The sequence below is a fragment of the Saimiri boliviensis genome, chromosome 14 (genome assembly GCF_048565385.1).
Source record: "Saimiri boliviensis isolate mSaiBol1 chromosome 14, mSaiBol1.pri, whole genome shotgun sequence".
Taxonomy (NCBI): Eukaryota; Metazoa; Chordata; class Mammalia; order Primates; family Cebidae; genus Saimiri; species Saimiri boliviensis.
Window position 1 is genome coordinate 95257482 of NC_133462.1, and position 12842 is coordinate 95270323.

General features: G+C 45.6%; 2 protein-coding genes across 3 annotated transcripts in view; one reads left to right on the forward strand and one right to left on the reverse strand.

Annotated features, from left to right (window-relative positions):
* LOC141581106 (tubulin beta-8 chain-like) overlaps window positions 1-12842 on the forward strand; it is a 537263-nt gene that overhangs the window by 275108 nt on the left and 249313 nt on the right. The window lies entirely within an intron of this gene.
* LOC120361674 (tubulin beta-8 chain-like) overlaps window positions 643-12842 on the reverse strand; it is a 67781-nt gene continuing 55581 nt past the window's right edge. The window contains exons 1-4 of one of the 2 annotated variants that reach the window (XM_039463848.2): window positions 2938-3282; window positions 2557-2665; window positions 2367-2477; window positions 643-1867 (exon numbers count right to left, since the gene is read on the reverse strand). In XM_039463848.2, coding sequence (XP_039319782.2) covers window positions 804-1867; window positions 2367-2477; window positions 2557-2665; window positions 2938-3267 — 1614 coding nt within the window. In that variant the 5' untranslated portion in view covers window positions 3268-3282 and the 3' untranslated portion in view covers window positions 643-803. Of the gene's footprint in view, window positions 1868-2366; window positions 2478-2556; window positions 2666-2937; window positions 3283-12842 lie in introns of those variants that run through there. The other variant, XM_074385511.1, reaches the window with a different exon arrangement.

Genomic DNA, 12842 nt, shown 5'->3' on the forward strand with positions numbered 1-12842 from the left:
CTGGTTGCCAGGGGGGAAAACGGCACTTGTGAGCACCTGCCTGTCTTCCCAGGCCCCGTTCAGAAACCCCGTCTGTGCCTTTGGAGAGAGACTACCCCAAGTATGCAGGCCAGCATCCTGCCCACTAGCCCCTGCTAGACACCCCGTGCCCACCTCCTTAAGAGAATGAGGCCACAGACACACCCAGGCCGCTATGGTGAGCAGGTGGCTGGAGCCATACTTGCCCACCCTTCATTGCTGGTTCGGGGCCAACTGTCTGACTACAGTCCTACCCTGAGATGATATGTGGGGAACATCATCCACCAGGGTCACTAACCACTTACAAAATTCCAGAAACAGAGGCCCAGCTGGTCCCCTGGAAGTTTGGTAAATAGGATAAACCAAGGTTTGCCCTCAGAAACGGGTTTCCCACCAAGTAGCTGTCCAAGGTCCCGGCCGGCCCCAAGTTTGCGTGAAGCCTGCCTGCCATGTCCACAGCCCATGCTGACCCCCTCCAGGAGCCACTGGACTGCTTGTTCCCAGGATGTGAGAAGCCCAAGACAGCTTCAGCCTTGCAGGACCACTATGCCCATCTGGAAGAAGTATGCCCATCTGGAAGCAGTACCCAGAGGGCCTATAGAAAGAAGTTGGAGGTGAAACCAGATGCTATGAAAATATTTTATTAGGTCAAACTACTTGCTATGAAAATGCTTTAAAATGCAGCAGAAGATGTAAAGACTCAAAGAAGTGTGTAGTGACAACAGCTGTCAGAACACACTAAAAAAATCCACACTGCTTCCCCCTTTACCTAGAAAAGGAAGCTTCTAGGCTACCTCCTCCTCCTCCTCAACATACTCCTCAAACTCCTCCTCCTCAGCTGTGGCATCTTGGTATTGCTGGTATTCTGACACCAGGTCATTCAGGTTGCTCTCGGCCTCGGTGAACTCCATCTCATCCATGCCCTCGTCCGTGTACCAGTGCAGGAAGGCCTTGCGCCTGAACATGGCTGCAAACTGTTCGGAGAAGCGTTTGAAGAGCTCTTGGATCGCTGTGTTGTTACCAATGAAGGTGGCCGACATTTTTAGCCCCCGGGGTGGGATGTCACAGACGGCTGTTTTCACATTGTGAGGGAGCCATTCAGCAAAGTAGCTGCTGTTCTTATTTTGAATGTTGAACATTTGCTCATCCACCTCCCTCATGGACATGCGACCTCTAAAAATGGCAGCCACAGTTAGGTAGCGGCCATGACGGGGGTCACAGGCGGTCATCATATTCTTAGCATCAAAGAGCTGCTGAGTGAGCTCAGCCACGGTCAGGGCCCGGTACTGCTGGCTGCCCCGGCTGCTCAGTGGGGCAAAGCCGGGCATGAAGAAGTGCAGCCGGGGAAATGGAACCATGTTCACGGCCAGCTTCCGCAGGTCAGCATTCAGCTGGCCCGGGAAGCGCAGGCACGTGGTGACCCCACTCATGGTAGCAGACACCAGGTGATTCAGGTCACCATAGGTGGGTGTGGTCAGTTTTAAGGTCCTGGAACAGATGTTATAGAGCGCTTCGTTATCAATGCAGAACGTCTCGTCTGCATTTTCTATGAGCTGGTGGACGGAGAGGGTGGCATTGTAGGGCTCCACCACAGTGTCTGACACCTTGGGCGAGGGCAGGACGCTGAACGTGTTTATGATCCTGTCTGGGTACTCCTCCCGAATTTTGCTCGTGAGAAGGGCACCCATCCCAGACCCAGTCCCCCCACCCAGGGAGTGGGTCAGCTGGAAACCCTGCAGGCAATCACAGCTCTCAGCTTCTTTTCTCACAACATCCATCACCGACTCCATCAGCTCTGCGCCTTCTGTGTAGTAGCCCTTGGCCCAGTTGTTCCCGGCCCCAAACTGACCTGTAAGGTAGTACAGTCAGTCACTCGATGGCCAGGTATATGGTCATCGGTGGTCACCACCACAATGCAAAAGGCACCATTCACCCTGCAGGTAGAGCAAGTTAAACCCTCTCCCCTAAAGTTACAGGACAGCAGCCTTGCCTGTTAGAACCCAGATCAGGAACCAAACCTGAGACAGCTGCCTGTTAGCACCTAGATCAGGAGCCAAACAAGAGACTCGCTGCAGGTGGCTCCTGCCCGTTCCCAGCGAAGGCCGTAGTCACCGCCCCAGCTCAGCTGCCTGCAGGGAGATCACATCAGCAGCTCCTCACCTTGAGGAGACAGCTGGGCCTTCCTCCCCCAAAGCCCATTTAGGAGAGAGAGATTGAGTAATTCAGAGGATGGGAGGGTGTTCAGGGGCCCCGATTCCACAGTTCCCACAGAGACGACCTTGGGGCACTCGCTGACTTTGAGCTGCCCTGGCTAAGGAGCCGCACCCCAGTCTTCATCCACATCTCACCAAAGATGAAGTTGTCTGGCCTGAAGATCTGCCCGAAGGGCCCTGAGCGCACAGAGTCCATGGTGCCCGGCTCCAGATCCACAAGCACAGCGCGGGCCACGTACCTGCCACCTGAAGGGAACGGGAGGGCATCGGTGAGGAGAGGGCTGGCATTCCCAGGAGGGCGGTCGGGGAAAGACTGGGCTCTCACCGCTGGCCTCGTTGTAGTACACGTTGATGCGTTCCTGCTGCAGGTCACTGTCCCCATGGTAGGTGCCTGCAGAGTCGATGCCATGTTCATCAGAGATCACCTCCCAGAACTGCAAGAGATGCAAGAGGCCAGACAGGCCAGGGCTGAGTCATGGAGCTCAGGGAGCTGGAGTTGCCCCAGTCCTTCTCCCACTTCCACCCCCACCCTCAGGCCGCTGGGTCCCTTGGTGTTCACCCTGGCAGCCTCACCAGCCACCCAGCTCTACTGCGTCCGAGGCAGGGAGCCCAGGGCTGGCCATGCAGAGGTACCACACCCTCCACTGCCAACATCACCGGCCACCCTGCAGGCACGAGCTGGGCCCTCAGAGCCCCAGCCGCCAACCTTTGCACCGATCTGGTTCCCGCACTGTCCGATTTGGGTGAGCACGATCTCCCGCATAGCCAAGGCAGGACCACGCCAGCAACAGAAACGCGAGACGGAAGGCCAACCACACAATGACTCAGCCCGCCATCTGCCGATGCTTAAATAGCCCCGTGCCCACCTCCCCCAGCCTTGGATTGGGCTCCCAGAATAAGAAACAGCTTTACTTTTACACAGGTGTGCCCACCTGTGACTCCCTTGGAGGTTAATGGCTATCGGAGAGCTCAGGTGGCCTTGCTGTGGTCCTTTCCACGCGGGGGAGAGCTGGGCAGCTGAAGAACTTCCTCCCATGTCTTTAGTGAGACTAAATCCCTAGCTGAGCTGAAACTGAATTTTCCTCCCATGTGGGAGGGTAAGTCTTATGTTTCCATAGTCACAGAGTTTGTTTGCACGTGTCCTATATTGATGACATACTTTTGTAATTGATGAGTCCTTTCATCTCTTAGGAGAGCTGTGGTTAGAAAAGGCTTTCTGTATGCTAACTCAACAGGACCTAATTATAAGTTTCCTTTGGAGCAGCTGAAACCCATAGTAAGCTACGGGTGTTAGAGATAGTCAGGCCTCTTGATTTCGCTAGAGTCTTCTTTAGAGTTTTATTAGTTCTTTCACGTTTCAAGAGGACTGTAGTCTCCACACAGAGTGAAGGTGATATTTGATTCCTAAAGCTGAGAACAGGTGTTGGGATATGTCTGCTGTGAAAGATGGACCATTGTCACTTTGCACGCTTTTAGATGATCCAAACTGAGGAACTATATCTTCTGGTAAACACATTTCAGATAGCATGGGGAATGTCTTGATCTAACCAGTGAAGGTTATCAGTAAGCATTAGCAGATATTTAAAGGCACCCGAGTAAATCAGTTTTCAGTCCTCACCTGGAGAGGTTTCTCAATGTTGGACAGGTTAAACTAGAGGAGGAGAAAATTGCTGGCTGTTTGGGTTTTTTTAGGCACAGAGCTCAGGGCAGGTTCACCTGTTTTAGTGTCTTGAAAAGATTTATCACCACAAACCAATGAGACATTAACTGAAACAAAGAATCCCTTCTAGGGTGAAAACAATCGTGTAAGTGCTTAACTATTTTCCTATGATTAGTATTGGGAATTGGTAATGTATTACCATGAGTCAGCCAGCCAGAGGGTTCTGGACTAAACTGCAATCCCTGGCCCATTCTTCAGAGCCTTCGGGCCCAGCTCTAGGTATGCTGACCGGCATGCCCATCAGCTTCAGTGCAGTGACCTTGACTACTGTATTTGCAAGGGCATTTTCTTTTACATGGTCAATCTCTCTTTTGATGTCCTCTGCAGTGAATTATAGTCACTTTTCTTTGGCAGCCAAGCAGCATTCTAACAAGCTCAAAATCTGAGTGATGTTGTATGGAAAAGCCCTTTGTGGTCAGGAGTCCCTACCCATTCCAAATTGCAGCATAAGCATGAAGTACTAAAAAGTCATACTTAGAATCAGTGTAAATGTTAACTTTTAAATCCTTCCCCCACTGCAGGACTCTGATAAGTTCAATTAACAGCTTTTTGAGCTGAGATAGAGGTTGGCAAGGCATGTGACTTGATTAACTTGTGCTGACTAATCAGAGCATATCTAGCCCTCCTGTTATCCTGATGCATAAAACAACTTGCATCTGTTAACCACTCTTCCTTGGGATGGTCAAGGAGCTCATTCTGGCCCGCTAGAATAAATTTGTTTCATAACCTGTGACATGGTTTGGCTCTGTCTCCAGTCAAATCTTATCAATTATAGCTCTCATAATTCCCATGTGTCTTGGGAAGGATCCAGCTGGAGGTAATTGAATCGGGGAGTGGGGCGGGTCTTTCCCATGCTATTCTTGTGACAGTGAATAAGCCTCATGAGATCTGATGATTTTATTTTATTTTTATTTCATTTTATTTTTTTGAGACATAGTCTTGCTCTGTTGCCCAGGCTGGAGTGCAGTGGCATGATGTCAGCTCATTGCAGCATCTGTCTCTTGGGTTCAAGGGATTTTTCTGTCTCTGCCTCTTGAGTAGCTGGGATTACAGGTACCCACCACCATGCATGGCTAATTTTTGTATTTTTAGTACAGACATGGTTTCACCATATTGGCCAGGCTGGTCTCAAACTCCTGACTTCAGGTGATCCACCTGCTGCCTTGGCCTCCCAAAGTGCTGGGATCACTCCCCTTTATAAAGCGTAGTTTTCCTACACAAGCTCTTTTGCCTGCTACCATGTAAGAGATGTAACTTTGCTCCTCATTTGCCTTATGCCATGATTGTGAGGCCCCACCAGCCATGTGGAACTGTGAGTCAATTAAACCTCTTTTATTTATAAATTACCCAGCCTCATATATGTCTTTACTAGCAGCATGAGAACAGATGAATAACAACCTGTATGCTGGGACGGCTGGCAGCACCTGTGTGCTCTAGCAGATAAGGAGCTGGGTTTATAGTTTGTCAGACTTCAAGAGTTATCTCTGGAGTGTCTAGCAATAAGGTTTGATACTTTAATAAATGTTCTCCTATAATCCACTGGTGCCCTTTAGCTTCTAGGACCACCTTCCCTTGGTGTGGGGTCAAAAAACCTTTAGGCGCTTTCCTAATGTTTATTAGCCTTGCCTACTAGAAAAGTTGTAGCAGCAACAGCACTAAGAAATCTAGGACACCCTGAGCCCACCTGGTCTATCTGCTCAGAAAAGTAAGCTACTGGCCTTGGAATGTTTCCCAGTTTTGGGACAAGATTACCCAAGGCCTATGCCTTGCTTTTTGGCCACATTTGGCCGGGCACGGTGGCTCAAGCCTGTAATCCCAGCACTTTGGGAGGCCGAGGCGGGTGGATCACGAGGTCGAAAGATCGAGACCATCCTGGTCAACATGGTGAAACCCCGTCTCTACTAAAAATACAAAAAACTAGCTGGGCGTGGTGGTGCATGCCTGTAATCCCAGCTACTTAGGAGGCTGAGGCAGGAGAATTGCCTGAGCCCAGGAGGCGGAGGTTGCGGTGAGCCGAGATCGCGCCATTGCACTCCAGCCTGGGTAACAAGAGCGAAACTCCGTCTCAAAAAAAAAAAAAAGAAAGAAAAAAAAAAAAAAAGAAAAAATGGTTCATCCAACTTGTAGATACCCAAGGCTGCAGCAGAGCCTAATTTCTCTTTGAAAGTATTGAAGGTTAGCTTGCAGTTCTAATTACACTGAAGGAGCTCTAATATTTTCCTTTTAGTGTTTTATATAAAGGCTTGGCTACATGTCCAAATCTGGGCACCCATAAGCTGCAGTACTCAACTGTCCCCTAAAAAGGCCCACAGCCATTTGTTGGACTAGGACTCTTGGATGACTAAAAAAACTTTTTTTCCTTCAAGGGATGTCGATCAGTTCCAGAGGTTAAGACAGATTCCAAATATTTGAGTCTTTGAGTCATAATCTGAGCCTTGTATGGTGACACCCTATAGCTGCCATTTCCCAGGAAATGTATCAATTTAACAGTATTATTATCTGAGTCTTTTTTAGTCAGACTAGCAATGAGTAAGTCATTTACATACTAAATAATTGTGCCCCTTTGCAATTGTGAATTTCTTAAGTCTTTAGCTAGAACATTTTGAAATAATTGAGGCTAATCCATAACTCTTCAGAGAGGACTGTCCAGGTTAGTTTGGAGGCTAAATGAGTATCTGGATCAGTCCATTAAAAAGCAAACATATGGTGAATCTGGATGCATTGAGATGCAGAAAAATGTGTCTTTCATATCTAAGAATGTAAACCAGCTTGCATTCACCGAGACTTGAGTAAGAATTGGGGACAATGGGGTGTAGGGAGACAAGAACTGCATTTATTAATGCTATAAGGTTTCTGACAAATCTGTAGGCTTTTGATCTGGTAACATGGGAGCATTGTAAGGAGATTCTCATGGTCTTAATAAGTCATATGGCAAGAATTTGGCAATAAGGGGTTGAATTTCCTCTCATTCTCCCTGCCTTAAAGTGTATTGTCTTTTCTGAGGGTGAGGAGCATGAGGCTGAAGTTGGATTTGAATCGGGGTGGTCTTTAGTGTGTTTCCCAGAGCCTGGGTGGCCCAAACCTCAGGATTTACTTGAGACAACACCTCAGGTGGTAAATGTGACAGCTATCCTTAACTTCTTCTCCCCCCTCCCACGGGTCAGGAACAAAAGTAACATTTTATCTGCTTTATGAATACACCACTTATTTCTCAAAGACAGAGAAAGAATATTTCCTTCTATTTAGGCATTATATATATATTATAAAGAATTATTATATTCTTTATAATATATATGTTATATATTATATATATTTATTATATATTATAAATTATATTATATATCATATATTATGAATTATATTATATATATCATTATATATATATAAAGAATATATATACACCACTTGTTTCTCAAAGGCAGAGAAAGAATATTTCCTTCCATTTAGGCATTCCTAAACTGCTACCCAGTGAACCCTAAGCTCTTGGAGGAGGCCAAGGCAGAGCAGACCCCTCAGGTGGCGGGTAATGCACTTGACCCTGAGGACATCAGGTGCCAGGTCCGCCAGCCCGCGCCGGCGCCCGAACCGCCTCTGCAGCGTAGGCGTGGCACGGGCAGCAAGTGGCTGGACGCCCCAGACCAGGCCCGCGCCCCCAGCAGCAGGGATCCTGGGGCCGGTCGCCCAGGCGACAAAGTCAGACAGTCGCCCTCAAGCAGCCACTGCATCTCGTCGGTGTGGATGCAGAGTCCCCAGCGCAGGGGTCCAGGATCCAGAGAGGTTTCCAAGAGGAGCGCACCCTCAGGCCAGATGAGCTGTGCACTGCGCGACCCTGATGCCATCCCAGGGAAGCTCCGACATCCCGCGCTGGTGCCAGAGCTGCACTTGCAAACTGCGCATCCGGCATGGGAAACAGAGGGGCCCGGCGGGCTGCGCGCCTGCGATCCTGCGCCTATGGTCCTGGGGCTGCCCGGCGAGCCCAGGAGAACCCGGAGCCCAGGGGCGCCTGCCCAGAGCTGCGGCCCAACCTTCCTGCGCGGGCATGGGAGTGACTTCGGGCCGGGGGCCCACCGCGGGGCAGGCGCGCGCCTAACGGCTTCGCCGGGCTCGCTAGGTCTGAGAGGTCTGCCAGCTCGCTGCTGAAGGCTGTGGTGGACCCGGCTGGATCGCGGATTCTGGGCTAGAAAGCAGATTTGCGGATTGGGGTTGTATTGGGGATTTGAGGCTGGGGTGGGGGGCGGTGAAAAGGTGACAGGGGACCGGGAGCGGTGGCTCACGCCTGTAATCCCAGCACTTTGGGAGGCCGAGGCGGGTGGATCACAAGGTCAAGAGATCGAGACCATCCTGGTCAACATGGTGAAACCCCGTCTCTACTAAAAATACAAAAAATTAGCTGGGCACGGTGGCGTGTGCCTGTAATCCCAGCTACTCGGGAGGCTGAGGCAGGAGAATTGCCTGAGCCCAGGAGGCGGAGGTTGCGGTGAGCCGAGATCGCGCCATTGCACTCCAGCCTGGGTAACGAGAGCGAAACTCCGTCTCAAAAAAAAAAAAAAAAAAAAAAAAAGAAAGAAAGAAAGAAAAGAAAAAAGAAAGAAAAAAAGGTGACAAGAACAGCCACTGCTCAGGAGCGAGTGGTTGGAGAGCTGAGAAGTCACCACCATGAAGAAGTTCCTCCGCCTCGTAGCCGCAGGGGCCAGGCGGTCCTGGGCTCCACAGACTGGTCTACACGGCTTCCGCGCTCCGAATTCGGGACGCGGAACCGCGGAAGATCCACAGGGCGGCTGCAGAGGTGGAGCCGCCCGGCGCGCAGGAGCTGAGACCTGGACGCCCGGCCAAGCCGCACAGGTAGCGGGGCTCAGCCCGGGGTGGGGGGGTCCCGAGGCCCGGCTTCTCCGCAGCCCTTGGGACCCGCCCTTGGAGGGCACCCAGCACCCTCGAAGCAGCGGAGTCAAAAGGAGCCTCAGCTGCTTTTTCTTTTTTTTATTTTTATTATATATATACATATTTTAATATTTTTATTTTTATTTTTATTTTTATTTTTAAAGACGGGGTTTCGCCATGTTGGTCAGGCTGGTCTTGAACTCCCGACCTCAGGTGATCCGCCCGCCTTGGCCCTCAACGTGCTTGGTTTACAGGCGTGAGCCACCGCGCCCGGCCTCGGCTGCTCTCTATCCCTCCTAATTCCCGGGCTGCAGCGCTTGCTGGAGAATGCGAACGATTTAACTCACTAAGTTACGCATATGCAGTGTTTTGTTGTTGTTCTTAACCTTCACGTTTAAAACACGGTGTTTTATACATTATAGGAGGTGCCTAATGAGAGAACTCATTCCCCCATCAAAAATACCGGGAGTCATTTTCAGTAAGCCGAGAGTTCTCAGGTAAAACTGCCCGTTTGACATCGATATCCGCCTGCGTAGATCGGTTCTTTACTGAAGGTTCTCAGAGGGAAACTTGGAAGTGGGAGTGGGTTCTGTGTTCCTCAATGGGAAGAACATTTTTCTCAAAATGTGAGCTCTTTCTGTGTTTGTCAATTTTACATAAGCAGAATGAAAATATCAAGGTTTTAACATTGTTGCATGACACCTGCTGTCTTTTAGTATTCTGATGACATTTAAAAATTTTTCATAATGGAGTGAAAAAACACTTGCCTCTCTAGATATTAAAATGTGCTATTAATTTCTTCAATTAATTGTTTACTAACAGCTGGAAAGACAGATAAATGCATGGAATAGAACGGGAAATCCAGAAACACTGAAATTATATAAGCTATATATAAGAATTGATCATGTTAACAGTTATGAATGGAAAGGATTAATTATTGATGAAAACATGTCTGCTTTCTGAAGAAAACCCATAAAATTTTATGTCACAAACACGAGTTCCTGATGGAATGCAGATTGAAATTTTTACATATGCACGTTGCAAAAGTGCCAGAAGAAACACAAATGCTTATTTTACAGGTATATTTTATGTTGACAAAGGCCTTCCTAAGAATTACCTCACAGGCAGGCATTCTGAAGGTTGATTTAGCAAACTAAAAATTAAAACTGCCTGTGTATCAGGAAAAAAAAATAGAACATACTTGAAAAGTATTTACCATATTATATATATATTAAGATGAAAAGTGTGTTTTCATTTTGCAAGGAATTCGTTATATATCATGTAATATGTATATAGTACTGATATGTATAACATATATTACAGATATTATATATATTAGTTATATATACAAATTAGATAAAACATATATACACATTAGATAAAAAGTTTATTTTACAATTTTACAGGGAATTTTTTCAAATCAAAACTCTAAAAGTGGACAAAGTACTTTTTTTCAGATCTATAAGTTACTTATGTACACAGAAAAAATCCTTTGTGTCCCTGGTATAATAACTTAAATTAAAAGAGGAATGACTGTTTTCTGTTCAATATGTGTGAGGATGTTTTGTACTGCTGCTTAAAGTTTAAGTTACCTATTACTTTTCAAATAGATAATTGGTGGCAAGTACTACATTAGAAAAATGTGTATACCCTTTACCCATCAATTCCATTGTTGAGAAATTTTAAGTTGTTGAGAAATCCTAAGTGTATGAATATTGTGAAATGCTGAGTGTATGATAAAATATATTGTTTGCTAGGGAGAAAGATGGCAAGGAAAACCTAGCTGCCTCCTCCACTCCGAGTAGTAAATGACTTGGGACATTCAAAAGTGGCAGGACAATATATAAATATCATACACTGGTTAAAACAATTCTTTAAGTGTGGGACATCTGACCCTGCCCCATGGCTTCCTTGTGGAGAATACTTTCAGTTTGTCTATGATCAGTGGTAAGTGGACACCAGCTGCCTACTTGGTATATTTTTGTGTTATGAGAAAATACTGGACATCTGTTAATAATCATCACCTGTTCAGAGAGAATAATTGCATGGGTCAGGGTCTGCCTGAGGCCCACAGCCTGGAATGCTGTCAGCCCCCTGAGGCTGTCAGCTCGGAAGGCTGGTGGTCCCTTGGATAGCTCACTTTGTTGTTCTACCTGGGTGTCTGCTTCTCAATTCCTTCAGCACCACCTGGATGGGGGTCTCTATGGCCGACCTAGTACTCAGTATTGAATTATACTACAACACCCTTAGGAAGTAGAGATACATGCACTTTGTTTTTTGCAGCACTTATTTTAAAAAGAACCCACATACATAAATAAATTTCTGTTGCATCCATAGGATGGAATAATATGTCACCACTGAATGTGACAATAGATATAGAAGTATGTTAATGTGCGAAGATGTATTTTGTTATAGCCAGCAAGGAGAAAAGAATCAGTTTGATTATACATACACACAACATACCATGGTCTTGTGTTAGCAAAAAAGTGTATAAAATATAAAATTTGTAATATTTGGGCCTTTGTATTTTAAGTAAAGTTTTTTTTTTTTCCTTTTTCTTTTCTGTGATCACTACAGTGAGCATGTATAACACTTTCAGTAAGAGTTTATTATTAATGGAATAATCCTTGGGGAGAGAGGAATATGAATCTTGTACAGATAAAAATAATTTCTCACTTTGTATTTTTTATCATTATTATGTATCATCATATTTGAACTTTTTTCCTCTTCAGAAATAAAAAGGGAATGTTTTATCTGTGTTTCCACATTTTATGTATATAATTATGTACATATGTTTTTACATATATGGATTTATGCCATATATGGTAAACAATGATAGATTAATCATTTCATTTTACTTGTATTCTTTTAAAATAACCATAACAAATATAAGTAATCATTATTGCAAAATGCTGCTTTATAGAAAATACATTTATATTAAATGTATTTTATTTAAAAATATTGAACTCCCCATCTGTATTTATCCATTTTTTCACTCCATGTATTCATCAAATGTAACCTGAGGACCTACTACGTAGCCGACATATTCTACTGTCTCTCAGGACCCTTCCATCCTTAAAAACTTCATGTTTATCTGTGCTGCCTGCACAAGCTGAGAGATTTGAAATGGGGATATTAGGACGTATTCTCATTTAAACTTTATCTCCCACCTTTCAAACAAATGAATTTCTGAAGTTAGAAAATAGAAGATAACCTTTAACTGCCCTTTCAAACGTTTATCATTTTAAAATACTAATATTAATTAATGAAAAGTCTGATTTGCATATATTCTGTAAATGTGAGTCATACCTATTCATTTGAATCAGGAGATTCCTTTGACTTCAAATTGTTTGAAAATCAAATAATTAAGTTGTTTAAAAATGTGTTATTGCTATTTCAATGCTCTTTCCCCATAGTGCCTTTAAGAACTAAAATGTATTTAAGTGCCACTTATATGCCTAGAACTGCCCTAGACCTGCTGAGTATACCATATTCTACTTAACGTAAGGTCTCATGGATTGTGTGATGCCCCATTATTTTATATATCAATAAAATAATTTTTTAAATGCTACCAATTATTATTGTAGTAAATCAAGAATTACAGGTGGCATTCCAATATTGGAGGTGTTAAAATGTCACCTATTTAAGTCATCCTATAAAGTAGGTATAATTGTAATATTTTACTTAATGAAAATGTCATTGTTAAGTAGTAGTAAAAGTAAGAATTATAACATCTGGCTGACTGCAGCGGCTCACACCTGTAATCTCAGAACTCTGGGAGGCTGCGGTTGGAGGATAGCTTAATGCCAGGAGTTTGAGACCAGCCTGAGCAACAAAGTGAGATTCTTACTCTACATAAAATTTTAAATTAGTAGCTGGACATGCTGGTGCACATCTGTAGTCTCAGCTACTCAGGAGGCTGGGGATGGAGGATAGCTTGGGCCCGGGAGCTCCAGGCTACAGTGTGGTATGATTACACCATCGCACTCCAGCCTGGGCAAAAGAGTGGGACC